Here is a 22,033-nt window from a genome sequence, read left to right on the forward strand (position 1 = left end):
CGTGCGAAAACATAGGCTGCCGGCGGCACGTGGCCCGGCGGCCTACGGGCTGCTGGAGGAGCCAGTCGCGTCCCTTCGCCGTTCCGCCGCTATGCCGCGGTACGCGCAGCTAGTGATGGGCCCCGCGGGCAGTGGGAAGGTGAGGCGGGAGCACAGGAGGGTGGCGGCGGCGGCGGGAGGGTGACAGCGGTGAGGTCAGTGCCTGATTGTGTGTGTGACTTGCAGAGCACGTATTGCTCCACCATGGTGCAGCACTGCGAGGCGCTGGGCCGTGCCGTGCAGGTGGTCAACCTGGACCCGGCGGCAGAGTTCTTCAGCTATCCCGTAATGGCAGGTGAGCGGCGGGAGGCTGCCCACAGAGAGTTGGGGAGGCTGCTGTAAGTACCTGGACCAAAACCACCTCGTGTGTCCTGTTCCAGACATCCGAGAGTTAATAGAAGTGGACGACGTCATGGAAGATGAATCGTTAAGGTTTGGTCCCAATGGCGGCTTGGTGTTTTGCATGGAATACTTTGCCAATAACTTTAATTGGCTAGAGGAAAGCCTTGGGCATGTGGAGGATGACTATATATTGTTTGATTGCCCAGGTAAACAAATGTCAATGTTTTTGTGTTGTTTTTCATCCGCAATGTAAAATTTGCTGTACTTATTGTTGGTTGTAATCATTCAGACTTCACTATTCACAACTGTCAGGGGTCACTTTCAGATGTTTAAAAAGTGAACTTGCTCCCAGGATAATGTGGGGGACTGCACTGGCTTCTAATAGCATCATCTAGTGTGACAACAGTATGGCAACTGCTAACTAACACTAATTGGAGATCAAGGAAGGAAAAAACCCTATTATTTCTTTTCCACATGACCATTATAAGTTCATCCAAATATAGAGTTGTCTGAAAATAAAGATGCTTTATGAGGTCCTTTTCATATGTGCAACGCTCATGTTATATAACCGGTAACTGTTACTGTTAGGTTCACGTTTCTGCATGCTAATATCCTGTGTGCCTTAGGTCAGATTGAACTCTATACACATCTGCCAGTGATGAAACAGCTGGTGGAGCAGCTTCAGCAATGGGAGTTCCGTGTTTGTGGAGTTTTTCTTGTGGATTCACAGTTTATGGTGGAATCCTTTAAGGTATTCATTTGAAATCTGTTTTGAAAGTCCCTATTGTTAAAGAACAAGAAATCTAAGTGATTTAGGGAACTGGGTTTATTCAGTCCAAATGAAAGAATGCTTAGCTGGCGGAGATGTGATAGATGTCTTCAGCTGCCTCCAGATGCTGGTTGCAGTCTAAAAGTACTTCCAACTTTCATTCTTCAGTGAGAGCTTTCTCAGATCTGCAGAGAGACTGCACTTTCCCCATCTAGAAGCAAGAATCCAAAGATGGACTTTGAGTTTCATAATGCCCTTTACAGAGGCAGATTTAGATCTGAGACGCTAGAAATAAGATGGCAGATGAGAAGCTCCACACTCCCTGTTTGTAGCAGACGTGAGGACTTCTCACTTGGTGGTGTGTCCAGGTTTCATGCACTCTTTAGACAGAGTTGGTCTGTGGTTTAAGTGCCCTGTGTGGTTTTGGTTTTATTTTGTACTTAACTACGTAATTCTTCATATTCCTTAAGTTTATCTCTGGAATTCTGGCAGCACTCAGCGCAATGATATCTTTAGAGATTCCACAGATTAACATCATGACCAAAATGGATTTGCTAAGCAAGAAAGCCAAGAGGGAAATAGAAAAGTAAGTGCCAAAATATTCCTTACTCTGTACTTCAACATTAATTTTGAGGTAAACCTCACTCAAAACACAGTCAGGTGTTTGCCACAGTTCAAACATCCTCTTTTAGAATAGGAGGAGATGCATTTGGTTTATATTGAACATAGTCGTTAATGTCTGGTTAGGATGGTTAGAATTTAGTCAGTCTGCTGTGTTTGTACCTAGGTCTGGATTTTTCTGTAAATAATTATCTTCAATATATGTAATTCTGAATGGCATTCCAGGGTCTTGTATTTAAGAACCTAAACCAGAGCTGATCCTATGATTTTTTTTTTTTGTTTGTTTGGCTACTAAATATACTGCACTGCTTAGGTGTTACTTTCACACTTTCATGCTAAAATTACAAAATTAATGTTTGTCACTGGGGTCTTCCTCAAGGCTTCCTGGAGCATAGAAGTAGATTAGCAAAAAAGAAAGTAAAAATCACTTTAGTTGGTTCCATTAGCAGTTGTAATCTGAGATACTCAAATAGTTACAAAACCTATTTTTAAACATTTTACATTAGTTTAAGGAAGTTAGTTCTTTCAGTTCACAGAATGACAGATGGTCAAGGATTGTCTGTGTTAACAATGACTTTGTTTCTCTGAGGTACTTGGATCCAGATATGTATTCTATGATTGAAGATTCTACAAATATATTGAAAAGCAAAATGTTTAAAAAACTGACTAAATCTATATGTGGATTGGTAGGTATATTGCTTTTTACCCAATATCTATAAATTCAGTCCTATGTAAACCATACTGCGTGGTTGCAGACTTCATTGCTGTTACAGATACGTAGTAAATAATCCACATCCCTAAACTATTTATTTACTGACAAAGCCAGGATCTAAAAGATTCTCAGATGCTTGAGCATTTTGCTTCATGCCTGGTTTAACACAACTTCTTAATTTGTTTTCAAATTAGCATCAAATACTAACATTGGGATTGTAGTGAATGCGTTTCTCTGATCCAGTCCAGGTCAGGTTGGATGGGACTCTGAGCAACCTAATCTGGTTGAAGATATCCCTGCTCACTGCAGGGACATTAGACTAGATGACCTTTAGCGGACACTTTCAACACAAAATATTAAGTGGTTTTAGAGTACTGTGATAGAGAACTACTTAACTGCATTTTCTTATTAACAGCCTTTGAATCCTTTCCCTAGATTGATGACTATGGTATGGTTCGATTTCTGCCTTTCGATCGCTCTGATGAGGAAAATATAAACATAGTTCTACAGCACATAGACTTCACCATTCAGTATGGAGAAGATCTGGAATTCAAAGAGCCAAAGGTAAGGTACTTCTGATGATAAGATGGAAACTTGAAAAGTATCCAGAATACAAATTGTAATATAAATATGTTTGCCTTGCTGATAGATTACTGTCTTAGTATAGTTCAAAATAAGCCATGTTTAGTCTTTTAGTGATAACCCTTACATTACCTTAATTTACAATTACAAAAGTGAAATGCTGATTCTCTAATGTTATCTTGCTTGTGCAGAGTTTACAATACTTCTGTTTTCAAAAATAATGGAATTTTAGTCAGAAAAGGCCATTAAGATCACTAAGATTTCTTCCTATAGTACTGTTCAGACTTCCCCGATAGTTTCTGTGCTGAACCCTGGTATTATGTACAAAAAATACAGATTAGGAATAAATTTGATCATGTGAAATAGGAGATAGAACACTGTTGTGTTAAAATCTGTTTCAAGACCTGTCTGGTTTTATTATTCATTTCATAAATCCTAAGGAACAAGTCCAATGGTCTTACTCAAGGTTTTTTCATTCAGTTTTATATGCATAATACCTGGATCTAGATTTTGACATGCACAACTTTAAAAACAAATTGCTTTTCAGAAAGCAATATAGCAGTTTTGGTATATGTTTTATGGAACCATGCCAGAAATAGTTTCTGTTATGGTTTCTAAAATCAAATGTGATAGAAGAGGCAACGTACAACAGCCACTAGGGAAAAGTCAGATCACAGAATCAACCAGATTGGAAGACCTCCAAGATCATCCAGTCCAAACTATCCCCCAGCCCTATCCATTCAACTAGATCATGGCACCAAGTGACTCATCCAATCTTTTCTAAGTGATCTTTAATCCAATCCTCTTCTACTAAGGCAGAATCTTCCTTTCTCCCAACTTCATCTGTAGTCTTGAAGGTCTTGGACTCCTAACAGCTGTCTTTAAGTGGTACTGAAGACTGGGAAAAAGATTTTACCTTTTGTTTGTTGTTTTCTTTTTGGCAGGAAGTTGAAGAGGATAAATCTCCTCTTGTGGATGAATACTTTCAGGATCATGGAGATGAGTGAAAAACGGATATTCAGAACTGGGAGGAAAATACACTGCTTGTGATCAACCATCAAAAGGGGGGGGTGGAAATCCATACCTACACAACCACACTTGATGGTTTTTATGCATAAAATAGTATTTATAGTGAACCTTATTACCTTGTAATTATTTTAATAAACAATTTTTATTCTTATGCCTGTGTGTTTGTAAATGTAGGTTAATGTTAGTACACATAAAAATTCACTACATACAGATCTGCCTCATTTAAGCATAGGAATACTTGAAAAGAAATCAAATTACTTGCAAAAAAGCAAAGCTGAATATAAGTATGTTGTAATAAATATTTCTTTCCAGTCATGGGTAGTTAGATGAGAAAAAGAGTTGCTCTGAAGAGTGCAAATTGTGCTTTGTGAACCTGAATTCGGTAAAAATTAATAGCAACTTCAAAAGGGCATCTGGTCAGTGAGTGGTCTCTCACTTTTTTTGAGGAACATCAGTGTTCCACGTTCACTTTGGAGTAGCCTAGATTTTAAGCTTTAAGAGCTGGTTTTCATACAAATTGCATGTGACTTTAGGTGGTTTATAGATCAATAGTATCTTAAACACAGCAGAACACTTAAGGAAAATCAGCTTAAGCAGAACTTGCTGATTGTCTTGTGCAATCACATTAGAAACTGTCTTAGTTAATGAAGAATTCAGCAATAAGCTGCATTTTTTCCCCTCAATAAACTCAAGCTTCCTGCTATAGACATTATGATATAAAGTGTGGTGCTTCCAGACAAGCCAAACCTTAGCACATTACTTCCAATGAACATACCTAAATAACTGTGTTAAAATGGCCTTAAGAATTTCCCAGGCAAATAGCATCTGTTCTGTCATTAGAAGTAACTGTAACAGATTGTTGATAGCAGATAATTCCAGTCCTATGGAAAAACATACTGCTGAGTTTACCTCTGTTTATAGTTCTTTTGTATATGCAGGCTGTTCTTGGGGTGTCTTGATTGTTTCAAAACATGTTTTATTGCTTCTCCTGAAATCTGTTAGTCCAATTTATTAGCTACATTCAGGTGAACCTCAGGATGTTGTGTTTGGGTTTTTTTTTTCTTTTTGCTGCTTATGTCCAAGTACATACCAACCTTTCCTTTTCCATAACTCTATGGAACAAGATCAACTCCATGGAGTGTTTTCCAAAAGGGCCTCATGGTTGTGACAAACTTATAATCAGTGGATGCTTAGATGTAGGAATATAATCTATATATAGTTTATGTCAACTCCATCCTCACAAAATACAAGCAGCCAAGTGCTTCAGTACAATAAGAACAACTGATGAGGTTTTGTAGGACCAGCCTGGTTAGTTAGCAGATGTCTGAGTGCAAAGATACTCCTTAATGGAAAACGAATTGGAGACAGAGTAATTGGGAGGCAGCTGTACTCACCTAAAGCTGGGTGCAATAGCAGCTTGGAACAACTGAGTTTGTAGTTTCTTGCCTCTAGTCCAGAAGGTGTAAATTTTTTTCTTATTCCTTAGTAAGATTGTTCTTCTTGTCTATTTCAATAAATGGTTAAATAGTCAGACTGTTGATGTAGTTTGTTGGTTTTTTTTTAAGTAAGGATTTGCTTTTTCCAAAGCAGAGTCAAAGACAGGGAGAGATGTTCAAAAGACCAGCAAATCCTGCATATCTAGAGAAAAACGTCTCCCTAGAGTCCATCCGTCAATGTCAGGGATGATCACATGGGATCTTTTAAATAGGAGCAAAGAAAAACTGGGAAACAAGATATCATCTAAAATGTTTTTTTTTCCAAAGGCACATTTCCAACAATTACTAGTCTTTTAACGTCTACAACAAGCCTCATGATAGCTGGCATTCCTCAAACTGTACCCTCAGTTCCAGACAATTCAGGTGTGCTGAAACTTCCAGTTTCAAGGTAGTCACTGGGGTCATCAGGAAGAGGGGGTGAGGGGAGGCAGGGAAGCATGTGTGGGGAAAAAAAGCTCTTCAGAGTTTTAAAACATTGAGCCAAAAGCCCTGAATGCATTTGGGGTTTAATAGTTATGGCATAGGTTAACCTCATGATGGGGCAAGTCTTTATGCCCACACAAAGCTAAGAACATCGTGACAGGACCTGATCTCTGGACTGGTACATCCATAGGGTGAGTCACACGGTTACCTTCAAAAGACAAACCCCAACTTTGACTCACCTTCCTAATCTACCTGTTGTTTTTTTTTTTTGCTCAGTGACTCACCAATGAGTCTTACCAGGGGGCAAATTCAGTGTGCTGGGTCACGATAAAATTTGTATGGCTTGATCGCGACAGGAATGTGTACCTTGAAATACTACATCCCTCCAAGCACAACATGTCCGGACTCATTCTGTGCTTCCTTACACCAGTTTACGTCGGATCCGGGCAAGCCACGCAGAGGAGCGCTGTGAACAGAGAGAAAAGTGGCTGTGAGCAAAGCATCCCCACCTCGCCTCAAGCTGGCCGTCACCTGAGGACAGGGGCTTGGAGGGAAGCAAGGTGTTCAGAGCGGCTGGGAAAGGGTGGCACAAAGGGATCGAGGAGGGCTTAGTTGCAGTGCCGGCCGTAGCAAAGGCAGAAGGTGGGGGAAAAGCAAAGGAGTCCCGGTCAGAGCGTGCTGCCACAGCCCCGACCCCGCGCCGGCAGAGCGCAGCCTGCGGGGCGGTGCACGCTGCAGGCCGCGGCTGCGGCTTCCCCTGCTCGCACCGCCTCTGCTGCCTCATTTCCTGCAGCGCAGCCAGAGCAGGAAGGCTTTGCTGCCAGCTCCTCTCTGCTCTTGTCCCCACCGAACCGCGTTCTGCCCTTCGAGATGCCGGTGAGGGGGCTTCGCACCCGTGTCTCGGCCGGCCCCTGACGCCAGGGAGAGAGGGCAGGCAGGCCTGGGGCAGAAGGGCCGGACGGGGAGGGCAGGGCGGATGCGACCCCGGTCTGGGGGACAGGGATTCTGCTGCCGGGGTCCTGACTGTGGGCAGTTGCTGGGGTGAAGAAAAGGGGCTGCAGTTGCGGGGATCCCTGTGGAGAGCAGGGAATTGCTCTTTATGGGAGACCGCTGCAAGGCCAGCGCCCTCTGTCTTTTCCTCCTCCTCCTCCTCCTCTTACATCTTCTTCCTCCTCCCAGAGAGCCACCCGCAGACGGGAGGGCAGTAGCTCCCGGCTCCGGCGGGGAAGAGGGTAGTGAAAGCTGTTGCTTTGCTCACACCAGCTTGCCTTGGCCGAAATAAACTGCTTTTCTACCCCAGGATGCTTACCCCTCCAGCTGCATCCCACTCTTCCCCCGTCAAAGCCGCGGCTGTGAGGAGGTGAAGCTTCCCAGTATAGTGGGAAGTGCCTAAACCTAAAGTCACCGGCTGTTTAAAATGAGTTTGCCGTGAGGATTTGTTTCTTTATTAATTAACTTAGACCAGTTCTAGTGTGCACAGGAAGGTTTTTGAGTGTATGGCTGTGTGTTAAGCCTAGCTTTATCTATTATTAGCTAATATTATTAATTAGATATCAAAATGATGTATCACCAGCTAATCTTCAGTGAACTACGCAGTGCCCCGTTACCTGTGCAGGAGAGTGGGGCTACAGGCTTTGGGGTTATGTTGCCCCTGAATGAAGCAACAGCAATTTTGTCCCACCATTGTGAATAGTGCCAGTGATGATGCTTCCATGGTCTTCCTCAGAACAGTGCTGATGTGTTTGTGCAAGGAGAAAGTATTGGAAGCATCACTAATGAGCTCAGCTCTTAACTCCTAGTTGATGAAGGAAAGAGGGATGTGATCAGACACTGAAAATGCCTATTTTCAGAAGCATTTGGACACAAAAAATGTCTATTTTCAGTAGCATTAATAACCAGACTTCCTCCCTTCTCCAGGCTTACCACTCAACTTTAATGGACTCCGACACCAAGCTAATTGGGAACATGGCACTGTTACCCATCAGAAGCCAGTTCAAAGGCCCAGCACCTCGGGAAAGTACGTTCATCATCATTTTTGAAAACCTACCTGTTTGTAGTTCATCAGCACCTCATGATTTCACAGAAAACATCTGGTTGCAAGAGACCTCAAAGACCATCCAGTCCAACCTTCCACTCAAGCCAGCCCTAGGAAGAGTGATGAGAGAAGTCATGTCTTGGAAATTGAGTGCTTTGCAATTTAGAGAGGAGGAAAAAAAAATGTTTAATACTTAAGTTGTGCAAATCATAGAACATCTTTATGCACAGATAAATATGCACCCTACCAAATCAGTTGTTTCAGTAACTAAACCCTGCAGTTACTGTTCTTGGGCTTCCTCCTGTGTCTGACTGTGCTCTTCAGCAGGGTTTGAGGAGGATGTGGCAGTGTGAACCCTCTGCTGTCAGAGGAAGTGCAGGTTTAGCTACAGAGAAGTTGTGCTTTGAGTCTGTGGCTGAAGACATTCAGCTGCTCTGAAGGATGAGTAGGATAGGCAGCACTTCAGTGTAGGAGGCTTTAGATATTGAAGTTATGGTCATCCTAACAGAGCTCACAGGGAGCTTTGTATGGAGGCTTGTATAGCACTTCATGAGCATATGTTCCTGGTACTGTAGCAGTTCAGTTTGAAAAAGGAAATTAAAAAGAAATGTTTATTGATTTAAGTGATCTTGGATGGTAGCAAAAGCAGGTGAAAGTCACAAGTGAGCCTGTCACTACATGTTCTGCTCACCTTCCCTTTTTTGGAGAGGATAATGGAGTTTGACTGTGATGTTGCCCTTTCTCAAAAAATGTTGTATTCTGAGGAAGAGTTTATGCTGTTAAAACTCTGGTGAGTTACGTAACTAGTAGAAAAGTAGAGAACTGATGAATTGCTGCCGTTGGTGAAGTGAGAAGTCATGGGGGGAGGAGAAGAAGGAAGTTAAAGCTCCTGCTAAGAGTAGGAAGCTTACGTGTTCTGGTCTGAGGTCACCAGTGTTTCACACAGCAGTGACTCTGTAAGAGTGCTCTCTTTGCTTTTTGTAAATACTAAGCTTTTGCCTTTGCAGTCATCCTTATTTATGTATTTTAGTGAGTGAAAGTGATGGCCACATGTTGTGTAATGGTGCACTGTTTAATTTTCCGTTTCTTTTTTTATTAGCTAAGGACACAGATATTATAGATGAAGCCATCTACTACTTCAAAGCTAATGTCTTCTTCAAAAATTACGAAATTAAGGTAACTTTTTGAGACACTATGCTTATAGTAGTCCTTTAGAGGGCAGTGCCGTGAACATAAATTCACTTTTAATGAAATAATTCAACTAGGTAACAAAAACTCCCCTTCCTCCCACTTAATTTTTAAAGTTGGGTAGATGTAATGAATTGCAAGTCTCTCTCTCTCGCTCATGGGGAAATTGTGGGCCCAAATAGTAGAAATCATTCCTGTTTCACACTTTCATCAGAACTCTGTTAATCTGAGAGTGGCTGAGCTCTGAGTTTGCTCTTGTTTTGCAGAATGAGGCTGACAGAACACTGATCTACATAACCCTCTACATTTCTGAGTGCTTGAAAAAGCTGCAAAAGGTAAGAAAATTGAATTTTGGTGCATGAAGGAAACTGAATCCGTTCTGGGGATTCTGCTCAGGAAGGGATTTACTGATATTCTCCTTCCATTGGCATAAATCCTGTTCACTACAGTCCCAGTTGTTGGAGCCACAGATACTCCCAAGGCTGTGGCTCTCCAAAGAGTGGTGTTATTATGCTTGATGTGTTAGAGATTGGCAAAATGTTTGGCTCTGATGCTTCCATCAGCTTTTATTTATAACTGTTAATCCATTGTTTTGCCTGGTTCTTCCAGTGTAACTCCAAAGGTCAAGGAGAGAAAGAAATGTACACGCTAGGAATCACTAACTTCCCAATCCCTGGGGAGCCAGGCTTTCCTCTTAATGCCATTTACACCAAGCCTGCCAACAAACAAGAGGAAGGTAAGGCTAATCCAGGACCTCTGAATGCTTCCTTGGGCTCACAGTTTGCTAGCTGCAATTCTGTTTTCTAAGGGTAGTGAAACTGGATTTTCTAACCCGGAGGTTACAGGAGTTCCCTGGATCCATAGATCCAACAGAAAAATTAATAGGGGTCTGAGTTTGCATTTTGCATCATCATCACTAGCTAAACCCTGTAATAGTACTCAAGCAGGTAGTTGCACTGGCAGATTAGGAAGCTGATAATAATGAGCAAAGGTAGCTGAGAGAAGAAAACAATTTAGTAGATCTTTTTTGTTAGTACAAATGTTATAAAAATCCCAAGTGTGGTTGTAAATTGAACAAATTCAGCCAGCCAACAATGTGAAAATTGATTTTCTGCTTTAAGCAGTGAAACCTGATGCTTCCCTCTCAATTCAGTTTGACTTAGTGGTGCCTCAGTTTACACTGTTTTATCCTGTGTTTTCACTGGGCTCTGGCCAGCCTGATTTAGGGTAAGGTGTCCCTGCCCATGGCGGCAGCGTTGGAACTAGATGATCTTTGTGTTCCCTTCCAACCCTGACTGATTCTGTGATTCTCTGTGTTTCAGAGGTGATGAGGGCCTATTTGCAGCAGCTGAGGCAAGAAACTGGACTTCGCCTTTGTGAAAAAGTATTTGATCCTCAAAGTGACAAGCCCAGTAAGGTAAGTTTAGTGCAGTCATCACGAATGAAATGGGCAAAGTGAGATTATGGGGAGTGGGAACCAGCTGTGGGGAACTTCAGCACAAGCTTCACTGATTTTACAAGGCTGGTGAACTCGCAGGCTGCAAATTATCAATACATTTAATCTGTAATGTGGTAGGACAGCAAATGCCAATTTGGGTTTCTTGAAAAAGCAGGGCAGTAATAAGTGGTGTCTGGTTCAACTCTTCAAAGTACGGTACATCTGCTGGTGGCAGGGTTTTCAAATGGAAATTCACAGGCATGAAAGATGCTGTTTATCTTTCTAGGCAGTTCTGATTTGATAGCTCCTTTGAAGTAGAACATTTTGCCTTACATCCAGATCAAAAAAAACTCCAACAAGCTAATCAACACATGAATTACCTCCTGATGGATCCTGTGTTTCATGTGCAAATGTGACTACATTTAATACTGAAAATATTAAGTTCATTTAGTTTCAAAGGCATAGCTGCATGCCATGCTCATAATTATATTTTAATAAATATATTGGGAAAAACTAGTAGAAATAAGATAAATAAGTGAAAGTAGACTGGCCTGCTTTACTTAAGAGTCCTATGTTACAAATTCGTTGGGTTAAGTCTTGTCCTTTTGTTTGCCTAAACTCCAGTAGAAACCAGTATGGAAAATGGTATGTGCAAAACTGTAGGCTTAACATTTGTTATTTGTCAGAGGCTGAATACTTGAAACTCACCATTTTGTTTATTGCATGGACACCACATCTGACTTTGTACTTCCTTCTGCAGTGGTGGATCTGCTTTGTGAAGAGACAGTTCATGAACAAGAGTCTGTCAGGTCCTGGACAGTGAAGAGGCAAAGTAACAACATCATTAAGCATTTCCACAGCAAAGTGTTTTAAGTATTTTGCCTTTGTTTCGGATGCATTTTGTACCAAGGAAGAATTAAGTGCTTATGAAGAGGAAAAAACAAAATCACAACAAAACCCACAAACCAGTCAATGAGGGATAGAAGGAGGGAGAGCAAAGACATCATTTGTGTAAGCAAATTCTATTAAGCTGGTGCTTAATAAGTGATTTCTAACATGCTGTTTCAGATGCAAGCTGCTTTATTATCAGTGGGGGCAGCTAGCATTTAAAACAGGGCCTATATTTAAGAGAAGTGGTGGGCTTGCCTGTGGGGCAGGGGGAGCTGTGTAATTGCTCTACTGGCTAGAGTCTTGGTATTGTATGTCCACAGAAAACATACTTCTCACGCTGTGTTGTTGAGTGCAGTAATTTTTACCTTGTTTTCAATAAACCTAGCTTGTAATTAATGTGGTAATTACTTTATGTCTTATGGATAGCCTTCAAGAAACCAGAGGGGATTTTTGTTCTTGGTGAAAAGACTATCATTATTTGTCATGGTAATGGGGAGGAAGTGAATCATTCCCACTTGAAAACAGGACTAACAGAGAGGCTGTAGTTTACAGCAAGGTGTTTATTTAGCAGGTCTGCTTCCACAGAGCTGTGCTCCATTGTACTCAAACGCCTTCAAAGGATAGGGCAGACAGATTACACACTTCATCTGAGACTGCCTTTGTGATGTCCTGTTCAGTCCAGCACATCTATCACCTAACACCAGCAAAAACTGATTGATCAGTCTGTTCTTGAATCATAGAATCACAGAATCAACCAGGTTGGAAGAGACCTCCAAGAATATAGAATCATAGAATCAACCAGGTTGGAAGAGACCTCCAAGATCATCCAGTCCAACCTAGCACCCAGGCCTATCCAATCAACTAGACCATGGCACTAAGTGCCTCATCCAGGCTTTTCTTGAAGACCCCCAGGGACGGTGCCTCCACCACCTCCCTGGGCAGCCCGTTCCAATGGCAATCACTCTCTCTGTGAAGAACTTCTTCCTAATATCCAGCCTATACCTACCCTGGCACAACTTGAGACTGTGTCCCCTTGTTCTATTGCTGGTTGCCTGGGAGAAGAGGCCACCCCCCACCTGGCTACAATGTCCCTTCAGGTAGTTGTAGACAGTAATAAGATCACCCCTGAGCCTCCTCTTCTCCAGGCTAAACAGGCCCAGCTCCCTCAACCTCTCCTCATAGGATTTGTGCTCCAGGCCCCTCACCAGCTTCGTTGCCCTTCTCTGGACATGTTCCAGCACCTCAACATCTTTCTTGAATTGAGGGGCCCAGATCATCCAGTCCAACCTATTCCCCAGTCTACCCAGTCAACTAGACCATGGCACTAACTGCAAATCTAAGTTTGGTTTGTACAGAGTTGCCTTCTTGACTTGATTCACTGTCAGTTTGCATCACCAACACACTTTCTGTGTAAGTCCAGTGCTAGTGATGTTTTACTGTTGTGTGTTCATCGAGAGATGTCCCTCTCGGACAGCAGGCTTGTTCAAACTGAAAGCTCCCACTGCTTTGGTTTGTAACAGCAGTAATAGGATGGCCGCGGTTTCATTATTTTGCTAATAAAAGGAGAGGAAAAAAGCTTTACGATTCAGCTCTCCTTTCAGTATATGCTTTGTAGTTAGCAGTAGACCCAGTGAGGAGTTTACCCTGGTTGTTTCCCAGAAGAAATCCAGGATTTGAAAGGCTTCTTCCTTAGCTATTATTACTGACACGTGTCACATTCAGCTGCTGCAACCAGCACATAATAAAAGGACTTCACTCAAGTGCTGTGCAGCCAGCGGGAGCGTATCTCTTCTGTGAAACGACACTGAACCAGCAAGAAACGTCTCCATCTCCCTGACAAAGCCACCACCTCCCTCCGCCCTCCCTCCCTCAGCGGCCACCACCCTCCCGCCTCTGCACTGCGCAGGCGCGGAGCGGCGGGGTCCTGGAGCCGCTCGGGCCGCCTAGGCCTGCCCCTCCATGCGCCTGTCGGGCCGCGCCTTCGCCATGGAGGCAGCGGTGCGGGCGCCTAGAGGCGGTGACGGAGGAGGGCCCCTCGGTGGCGCCATTTTGGAGCGCCTGCGGCGGCGGCGGTGTTGTTCCGCTCTTTGCCACCCATCCGCTCCGTTCTGCGCCGTCCTGCTGTCATCATGAGTGTGGTGGAGCACGTACGGGAGATGGCAGCCGCTGGGCTCCACTCTAACGTGCGGCTCCTCAGCGGGCTTCTTCTCACGATGAGCGGGAATAACCCGTGAGTGCCCCTCCGGGAGAGGGCGCGCCTGGCGCCGCGGGGTGGCACTGCCAGTGGTGCTGAGGGAGAAGCCAGGCAGCACCCCGAAGGGCATCGGGGGGTGTCTTAGGAGCAGGAAGGGAAGTAGGCTCGATTTTAGAGCCGTGCCTCCCGCTGGGCCCTGCGATGCGGGCCCCGGGCTGCGGGCCCTGCAGGGCATGGAGCCCGGCGCTGTGTTCTTTGGGGTGCACGGTACAGGAGCCTGTAGATGGAACGATTCGTTTGTCCTTCCAGGGGTGCCCCGTGTAGGTCACAGCTCTTCCTCTGACTCGAATGAGCCTTTTTGTTTTTTACGACTTTCCTCTAAGGTGTTATATTTCGTTTTGGATGGATTTTGGTGTGCTAATTGAAGTCGAAATCCCTTGCTGAAACTAACTCCTCAACACTTCTGCAGACAAACTGAAAGTGTAGCAAAGGGAGTGCTGTAAAATCTAGGAACATAGGGATTAGGACCAGGATAGTTGTACAAGGAGTTGGGTTGCCTTATCAACTTAAATCCGTTCAAGTAGCATATGCTGTGGTATGCGATTTGTTATGGGGAGGATGGCAGCTGCTCAGTTAGAAAACGGTGGCCAAGCAGGTACATAGCAGCTGTTGTTGGTGATGAGGTGTCAGGAACGTCTGTTAGGCTGTTTGTATAATGATAAGAGAATTTGACAAGATAATCCCTTTGGGAACAGGTAATAACCTGTTACTCAAGGGTCCTTCCAGTGTAGTGAAGGAGTAGGAACGGTTGAAAGTTGAAGCGAGACAAACCAAAGCTACATATAGTTTGGATCTGTGAGATTTTGGTGCTCATCCAGTCAGCTGATCTCTGCCTTTATGTTTGCATTTCTTCTAGGGAACTGTTTTCACCATCTCAGAAGTACCAGCTCCTTGTATATCATGCAGACTCTCTCTTCCACGATAAAGAATATAGAAATGCTGTGAGTAAGTATACGATGGCCTTGCAGCAGAAAAAAGCATTAAGTAAAACTTCAAAAGTAAGACCTTCTACTGGGAATGCTGCATCAACTCCCCAAAGCCAGGTATTTGAAAGCTGACTGTTGCACTGCAAAACCCAGTCCTCTTCCTCCTAACAATACATGTTGCTGACTCAATATTGTAGCATCAGAGGGCAGATGTGTCTTGTAAAATACATTATATTGAAAGCTGTTTTGTTTTGAAAATGATCTCTCTTTTGTTTTCTGAGGCTAAGCTTAATGTGCTCTCAAGCATGAGATTATTTTGTAAGTGTAGTTCATGCTTTTATATGAAGACAGGAATGATATGACCTAGCAGTAGGTTGCACTTCATTATATTGATTTTTTTCAACTTGATTTAAGCATTTAATGAAGAAACTTTATTCACATGTTTTTTTTACTTGACTAAGCCAACATTGTACTTTAAACTTTGGTTTTTATTTTAGTGTTTACCATCTGAAATTGAAGTGAAATATAAAATGGCTGAATGTTACACAATGCTGAAGCAAGATAAAGATGCCATTGCTATTCTTGATGGGATTCCTTCCAGACAGAGGACCCCAAAGGTTAGTTCTGATTTTTTTGTCACAGCCCTTGGTCAGCATATTTTTAATCTGTAGGCCAGCTGCTAGTCAAAAAGGAACATAACCTATAGGTATAATGGCATTGTGCCTTGATATCTGCTGTTGTATGAGTTACATGTTATTTGGGAGCAGTTCCTAATGTTTAAATTACCTTTGTTTATTTGACCTGTTTTCTTTTAAATCAAATTTTGTATTCCCTCAGAATTCAAAAACAGTGAATGGAGTTAAATATTTGTGTGCATCTTTGCTAATTCCTGTGAATTTCCTGGGTAACTCTTTAGTGCTGTACACAGAATTTTGCTTGCATGCAAGGATCAAGAAACACTGGGTTTTTTTGTTCTTCTAAAGTTTAGTAGAGTAGTTGTATATGCATGCATAATGCTTGAGTTCTACATCATCCATTGGATAGTTCCTTGCATCTTACCATGGGTAGTTAACATAGGGCAAAGAAAAAAGGTTGCTTTCAACTAAAGCTTTTTCACAAAGTGGAGTCTTAGTCTCTGAGGAAAAGCTGTGTACTACTGGACAGGAAGGGGATGCTGTCACCTGCTAGAGCTGAAGGGGAGATTTGTAGCTTTGCCTTACAAGGTTGATTGCTCTGTGGTGTGTTTCACTATTAGCCAGTCAGCATAACTTGTTAAATTGTGATTGCTCAAACTAAGTGTTTTAAAACATTCCTGAATCCAGAATATGTGTGAAATAGCACTTCAGGTCTTAACTGTGTAGTCTGAGTGATGTAAAATCCTTGAAGGGCTGAAAACTTTGGCAAGTAGAAAGAATGCCAGTGCTCCATCTTTTAGAATCTTTTCATGCTTTTAATAACAGTTTAGATAGTGTTAAATATTTACATCCTATTGCAGTCTGCAATGTCAATTGTTGAGTCTCTGCTGCCTTTGTTATGTTGTAGGGGCTTAAGAGATTAACACATCAGGTCCATCAGCTATGGTTCACTTTAGCACTTTTCCTGTATTATGCTAAGAGTGTAGGTGGCTTAGGCTCTAGTAATGTTGAAGTGTTCTGTTTGAAGACCAACTTGTGGAACAGAAAAGGAAAGATTGAGAAAAGCAAACCTTCTGCCTCTACACACTGGTGAAATACTGTAGCAGAAATGTGTCTGCCTGTGGTGTGTAGAGCTCAAAGAATTTCTGTCCTGTCAGTCATGGCCTCATTCAGAAGCTAAGTGGAAACTTTATCTGCCTTCCTGAGCAAAGAAGCACTTCCCTCCATTATTCGTATCAATGGAAGACTACTATCAGTGGCAGACAGGGCCTTCTTGGCATCATACAGAATCATAAATCATAAACCCTTGTCCATCTTTTGACTTTGTATATGCAAAACACTGAGCTTTCAAGATGCACTCTGCAAACAAAAGGGTGTACATTTTATCTTTAGACTCAGAAAGTAGCAGCAATCTTCATTTTGTGCTCTGTGGTAGGTTATAGTGATCTTGGAAGAAGTGCAGGTAATTTTGTCTTCTGCCCAGATCAGGAGGAAGGGAAGGAGGCAGGTGTGCTTGAGGAAAAAGTCACGACCTTTTTCGTGCTTGACTCTACCAACATTTCTATTGCTTGTAGATCAATATGATGTTGGCCAATCTATACAAGAAGGCAGGTCAAGAACGCTCATCTGTCACGAGCTACAAAGAAGTATTAAGGCAGTGCCCTTTAGCACTCGATGCCATTTTAGGTAGGTGTCTGCACACTATTAGTATTGAAATATTGACCACTACTGTAATTTGAATTACACTTGGAGCAGTTAACTGTCTTGTGTTTGTATGCCACATGTAATGCCTGCCTTATGCAAAACATAAAAGTGTTGTAGCAAGCTGCTTGTGTATGCTTGTCAAGGGGTGGAGTTTCTGGTCTTCAGACAGTTTATTTGTATGAGGAGCAGTTTGTGGTAGCTAATGTGGATGTATCTGTTCTGAACAGGCTTGCTCTCTCTGTCAGTGAAAGGGGCAGAAGTGGCCTCTATGACAATCAACATAATTCAGAGTATTCCTAACCTGGACTGGCTTTCCGTGTGGATCAAGGCATATGCTTTTGTGCATACTGGAGATAACACAAGAGCAATAAATACCATTTGGTAAGAGTTCAAAGCACATGATGTAATCAAATTATATGTATATATAATTAAATTTAAAATGGCATTACTTATATAGCAGCCTTTTTTTTTCCTTTCTTAAAGCTCCTTAGAGAAAAAGTCATTGCTGAGGGATAATGTAGATTTACTGGGGAGCTTAGCAGACCTGTATTTCAGAGCTGGAGATAATAAAAACTCTATTCTGAAGTTTGAACAAGCACAAATGCTGGATCCTTATCTCATAAAAGGTGAGTAAATCCTAAAAGTAAATTTACCTAGTGTAATGGGTTGGATGAGGAACATTAGAGTAGTAGCTACGTGCAGTCAGGGATGTGGTGGAATATTTTATGTGATCACTCTTTAATGTTCTCTGTAGGAATGGATGTATATGGTTACTTATTGGCACGTGAAGGTCGTCTGGAGGATGTGGAGAACTTGGGCTGCCGCCTCTTCAATATTTCTGATCAACATGCAGAGCCCTGGGTGGTATCTGGGTACCTTGTTTTCTTTCTTACCTCAGCTCTTAATTTGCTGCATACAGTGGATTACTATTCATACAGTTACTTCAGATTCTTTTTTGTTCAGAAGGTGCTTTCCTATCCTATGTGTTCTGTTTGTGGGGTAACTTAAATCAGTGATTCATAAATATCTACTTCTGTTGTTTTCCTGCATCTTTAAAGCTATTAGTTACCACACCTGTGCAATAATGGTGATAGGTGAAAGAGCTGTAACAGTTCATACTCGTGCTGCTTTAGTTAAACTCCTGACAAGTCCCTCCCTAGCTCTCCTGTAGTCCACTTCAAATACTGTAAGGATGCCCTAAGATCTCCTCTGAGCTGGCTGTTCTCCAGGCTGAACAGCCCCAGCTTCTTCAGCCTGTCCTCATAGGAGAGGTGTTCAAGCCCTCTGATCATCAACATGGTCCTCCTCTGGACTTCGTGTAACAGTTCCACGCTCCTCTTGTGCTGGGGGCTCCAGAGCTGGACACAGGCCTCCAGGCTTTTGGAATGGGCTGCCCAGGGAGGTGGTGGAGTCACGACCCCTGGAGGTGCTCAAAAAAAGACTGGATGAGGCACTTAGTGCCGTGGTCTACTTGATTGGACAGGGCTGGATGATGGGTTGGACTCGATGATCTTGGAGGTCTCTTCCAACCTGGCTGATTCTGTGATTCATGAGAGTAGAGCAGAGAGGGAGAGTCACCTCCTTGCACCTGCTGGCCATGCTTTTGAAAGTAGTTCACCAGTTGCCTGTAATTCTTTTGTCTTTTTCTTGATGTCTCTTAAACATCTCTGAATGTGCACAGATACCATAGCAGTGGATGTTTACAACCTGTCTTGTCTTTTCCTAGGTGTCACAGTTTCTACAGTAAACGATACTCTCGTGCCTTATACTTAGGAGCCAAAGCTATCCAGCTTAATAGCAACAGCGTTCAGGCCCTGCTGCTGAAAGGCGCGGCTCTCAGGAACATGGGCCGAGTGCAGGAGGCAATTATCCACTTCCGTGAAGCCATACGACTGGCACCATGCAGGCTGGATTGCTATGAGGGTGAGGGAGCTGAAACTACTCCAGTCTGCAGTATTGGGCTGGTGTGGAAGGTGACATAGTGATGATGGGGCAAGAGAATAGACAGGGTTTCTTTTCTCCTGGTGACTTTCTAGCAGATAAGTTATTATTACTCAAAACCTAGAAAGCTCTGGTAGAACTGATCAGATGAGGGGTAAAAGAAAATACCTCTATTTGTAAGAAGTGATCAGATGAGAAGTAGATGAGAATACTATCTTAGGACTTTTTTTGTTGGTTTTGTTTTGTTTAATCTGGATATAAACAAGCTTGAGTGTTTTTGAGCAGATCACTTTAAGATGATGAGATTAACTGTAGGTTAGTTCCACTGGGAGCATTGTTTTGTCATACTTGTTGGGTTCAACAACATTTTTAGCAAGACACAACAGCTGTGAGTATACCATGAGCTGTGAAAAATACAGGTGGAGTCTTAACATCTCAATACTGGAACTGGACAAAAGGCTTAAATCAGGTGTGCTTCATCTTAGGCTGGGTTGTTTTTTTAGTGTCTGCCCAGAAATACAGCTGATGAAGTCAATTACCTGTTGAGTGGATTTGTTAGAAGTGTTACAGAGTCACTTTCTCAGCTTCTTTTTGCTTATTGGAAGCATCAGGTGGTGAGAGCCTGGGTTGTACTGAGTGCAAATAATAGAGAAGGTCTCTAGTGCTGACTCACCCAAAGTGCTTTCCTTCTATATCATAAGGTCTCATTGAATGTTACCTGGCATCCAACAGCATCCGTGAAGCCATGGTGATGGCAAATAACGTCTATAAAACTCTGGGAGCCAATGCACAGACACTTACCCTGTTGGCAACAGTCTGTCTGGAAGACCCTGTCACACAGGAGAAAGCCAAAACATTACTGGACAAAGCGCTAACGCAACGACCTGATTACATTAAAGCTGTGGTGAAGAAAGCAGAACTGCTCAGTAAGTTCCTAGTTCTTTCCCATGTTGACTTATTTAAAGCATACTGTTTTACATGGATTTGTGCTCTTCAGCCTTATTGATGTAGAGAATGTAACAGTCATCCTGCAGCCTAGGGATTTACCAGTTCTATCCTAAAAGGAAAATCACAGGAATTAATTTCACCAGCATTTAAAATAACTGCAGACAAAAGGTGTTGACTTCAAAGTATGTTGAACTGTGAATGTGACAACTATTGCAACAAAAAAGTGTTTAAGAGTTAAATCTTGCTGAAAGTAGATTGCTGTTCCTCATGCTGGCAGTTCTGAAGGAAGAAATCACCTTGTGATGACTCATTGTGTATGCTCTGAGTGGTTGCAGATTTGTCTCAACAATTAAGCCTGCAGTTTTGCTTACAAATAGGTAGAGAACAGAAGTATGAGGATGGAATTGCTCTGCTGAGGAATGCCCTTGCTAACCAGAGTGACTGTGTTCTGCACCGAATACTGGGAGACTTTCTTGTGGCTGTCAATGAATATCAGGAAGCAATGGACCAGTACAGTATTGCCCTGAGGTAAAAGCAGAGAAAACCAATAATCAACTTTGCTGAGTAAAAACTTGAGCCACTAATTGATTGGAACATACATCAGAGGTAGTTTTACATTATTCTCCTTTAAAACAAAAATGGTGTCCTGTTAATGAATTTGGATTTGTCAATAGTCTTTGAAGTGAAAAAGTGGAGAATTCAAGGACTACATTAATGCCAAGTGTGTCACTAGGCATGTGTTCCCTTGACTAATGAAAGGATTAAGGCATGGATTTATTTATAGTTATTAATTATTACATAGTCAGGCACCTTAAGAACCATTCACTTAGAAGATGCTATATAAAAATGAGCTATTAAGTAAATTTAAACAGCATGATTCAATTTAACATCACCTGAATGCTATTTTAGGGTGTTAGGGTGTTAAATGTTGCCATGTTTTCATTTCAATTAGTTAAATTTGCCTTAAATCTAGCATATTACATCCAGTATAGACTTCCATAGCTTAAATAGGGCAGCTGTTTTTTTTTCCTTGCATATTTAGTCATAGTCATTTACATTTTTACTGCTTCTGTGTTGCTTTATTATTGTCCTGGAAGAGTTAAGTTTTCTGGAAGAATGAGATGTTTAGATAAGTATGTTTCTGAGGATCAAAATTAGTTTATATATGAAGATTTAGTAGTCAGTGTTATGGTCACCCTGAGGTGAAGTTGCGTCACCTACTAAATTGAGCTCCTTGATGATGTTCAGTGGGAAGCACAAACAAGATGAGTTTGTTTGGGTTTTTTTTAAACAATAACAGCACAAATAAAGAGAAAAGTTTTAGGACAATGCTTTCTTTTTCTTACTTTCCTTAGTTTGGATCCAAATGATCAGAAGTCACTAGAAGGAATGCAGAAAATGGAAAAAGAGGAAAGTCCAACAGATGCAACCCAGGAAGAAGATGTGGATGATATGGAGGGAAGTGGAGAAGAGGGGGACTTGGAAGGCAGTGACAGTGAGGCAGCTCAGTGGGCAGATCAAGAGCAGTGGTTTGGAATGCAGTAACTGCCTCACATCCTGCTGTGTGTTTTGGCACTGGAACATACCACCAGGGCCATGCTTTGAAGAACATAAACTATGGGGTTTGCAGTAACAAAGGACTTTTCTTTGATTATTTTTTTTATATATATAAATAGACTGAAATAAATGTACAGTTCTACACATCTCAATGCCATGAAGGTTCTTGATGCTTCTTGTTTATTAAGTGTGAGGGACTAACCATAGGTTACTTGCATCTTTCATTTAAAATCATCTCTATGCTGAAACTAAAAGCATTAAGAGTCTGAAGTCACGAAGCCTGTTCACTATGAAAGCAGTGCCTGAATTCTGTCTAGGCCAAGTGTGCATGATCCATCTGTAAATGCAGTGGTTTGTACTCCTTCGTGGAAAGGATCTTTCTGTGCTCCCTTGTGGGTTCTCGCTCCTCTTGAGGCCTTGGAGGGGTTGTTTGGGTGTGACTGAAAGCATCACTCTTCTCTTGCTGGGTTTATGGAATTATTTTGTCTTGTTCTGAGGCATTA

The 22,033-nt window shown here is 42.3% G+C and overlaps 3 protein-coding genes and 2 long non-coding RNA genes across 5 annotated transcripts; 3 read left to right on the forward strand and 2 right to left on the reverse strand.

The window, feature by feature from the left end:
• The first annotated feature begins 6 nt into the window (after positions 1 to 6).
• GPN3 (GPN-loop GTPase 3) lies at positions 7 to 4,245 on the forward strand. Its single transcript, XM_064168858.1, has 8 exons — positions 7 to 139; positions 226 to 334; positions 420 to 587; positions 1,008 to 1,132; positions 1,621 to 1,736; positions 2,361 to 2,457; positions 2,919 to 3,047; positions 4,010 to 4,245. Exons 1-8 carry the CDS (start codon positions 92 to 94, stop codon positions 4,070 to 4,072), a joined length of 855 nt encoding a protein of 284 aa, XP_064024928.1. The 5' UTR covers positions 7 to 91; the 3' UTR covers positions 4,073 to 4,245.
• LOC135188989 (uncharacterized) lies at positions 1,190 to 4,064 on the reverse strand. Its single transcript, XR_010307905.1, has 2 exons — positions 3,982 to 4,064; positions 1,190 to 1,361 (listed from the first exon to the last, which is right to left on the reverse strand). It is a non-coding gene; the product is annotated as an uncharacterized LOC135188989 (long non-coding RNA).
• A 1,252-nt stretch (positions 4,246 to 5,497) lies between the features above and the next one.
• LOC135188988 (uncharacterized) lies at positions 5,498 to 7,375 on the reverse strand. The gene is made up of 3 exons (XR_010307904.1): positions 7,323 to 7,375; positions 6,380 to 6,479; positions 5,498 to 5,598 (listed from the first exon to the last, which is right to left on the reverse strand). It is a non-coding gene; the product is annotated as an uncharacterized LOC135188988 (long non-coding RNA).
• On the forward strand, positions 6,808 to 11,961 carry ARPC3 (actin related protein 2/3 complex subunit 3). Its single transcript, XM_064168861.1, has 7 exons — positions 6,808 to 6,889; positions 7,931 to 8,030; positions 9,148 to 9,224; positions 9,503 to 9,571; positions 9,846 to 9,972; positions 10,559 to 10,653; positions 11,435 to 11,961. Exons 1-7 carry the CDS (start codon positions 6,884 to 6,886, stop codon positions 11,495 to 11,497), a joined length of 537 nt encoding a protein of 178 aa, XP_064024931.1. The 5' UTR covers positions 6,808 to 6,883; the 3' UTR covers positions 11,498 to 11,961.
• A 1,661-nt stretch (positions 11,962 to 13,622) lies between these two features.
• Positions 13,623 to 21,687, forward strand: ANAPC7 (anaphase promoting complex subunit 7). The gene is made up of 11 exons (XM_064168399.1): positions 13,623 to 13,795; positions 14,676 to 14,862; positions 15,243 to 15,362; positions 16,955 to 17,066; positions 17,312 to 17,465; positions 17,568 to 17,710; positions 17,839 to 17,956; positions 18,811 to 19,007; positions 19,727 to 19,951; positions 20,351 to 20,501; positions 21,329 to 21,687. Exons 1-11 carry the CDS (start codon positions 13,695 to 13,697, stop codon positions 21,516 to 21,518), a joined length of 1,698 nt encoding a protein of 565 aa, XP_064024469.1. The 5' UTR covers positions 13,623 to 13,694; the 3' UTR covers positions 21,519 to 21,687.
• Positions 21,688 to 22,033: the final 346 nt, after the last annotated feature.

The sequence above is a fragment of the Pogoniulus pusillus genome, chromosome 30 (genome assembly GCF_015220805.1).
Source record: "Pogoniulus pusillus isolate bPogPus1 chromosome 30, bPogPus1.pri, whole genome shotgun sequence".
Lineage (NCBI taxonomy): Eukaryota > Metazoa > Chordata > Aves > Piciformes > Lybiidae > Pogoniulus > Pogoniulus pusillus.

What these genes read in the sequence shown, in the direction of transcription:
- GPN3 (XM_064168858.1), top strand. Translation starts at nt 92, where the DNA reads ATGCCGCGGTACGCGCAGCTAGTGATGGGCCCCGCGGGCAGTGGGAAG. An exon ending in TTATGGTGGAATCCTTTAAG is followed by an intron (nt 1,133 to 1,620) that starts GTATTCATTTGA and finishes ATATTCCTTAAG; the next exon opens with TTTATCTCTGGAATTCTGGC. An exon ending in CTAAATCTATATGTGGATTG is followed by an intron (nt 2,458 to 2,918) that starts GTAGGTATATTG and finishes TCCTTTCCCTAG; the next exon opens with ATTGATGACTATGGTATGGT.
- ARPC3 (XM_064168861.1), top strand. An exon ending in TCAAAAATTACGAAATTAAG is followed by an intron (nt 9,225 to 9,502) that starts GTAACTTTTTGA and finishes CTTGTTTTGCAG; the next exon opens with AATGAGGCTGACAGAACACT. An exon ending in TGCCAACAAACAAGAGGAAG is followed by an intron (nt 9,973 to 10,558) that starts GTAAGGCTAATC and finishes TCTGTGTTTCAG; the next exon opens with AGGTGATGAGGGCCTATTTG.
- ANAPC7 (XM_064168399.1), top strand. Translation starts at nt 13,695, where the DNA reads ATGAGTGTGGTGGAGCACGTACGGGAGATGGCAGCCGCTGGGCTCCAC. An exon ending in GAGCCCTGGGTGGTATCTGG is followed by an intron (nt 17,957 to 18,810) that starts GTACCTTGTTTT and finishes GTCTTTTCCTAG; the next exon opens with GTGTCACAGTTTCTACAGTA. An exon ending in CAGTACAGTATTGCCCTGAG is followed by an intron (nt 20,502 to 21,328) that starts GTAAAAGCAGAG and finishes TACTTTCCTTAG; the next exon opens with TTTGGATCCAAATGATCAGA.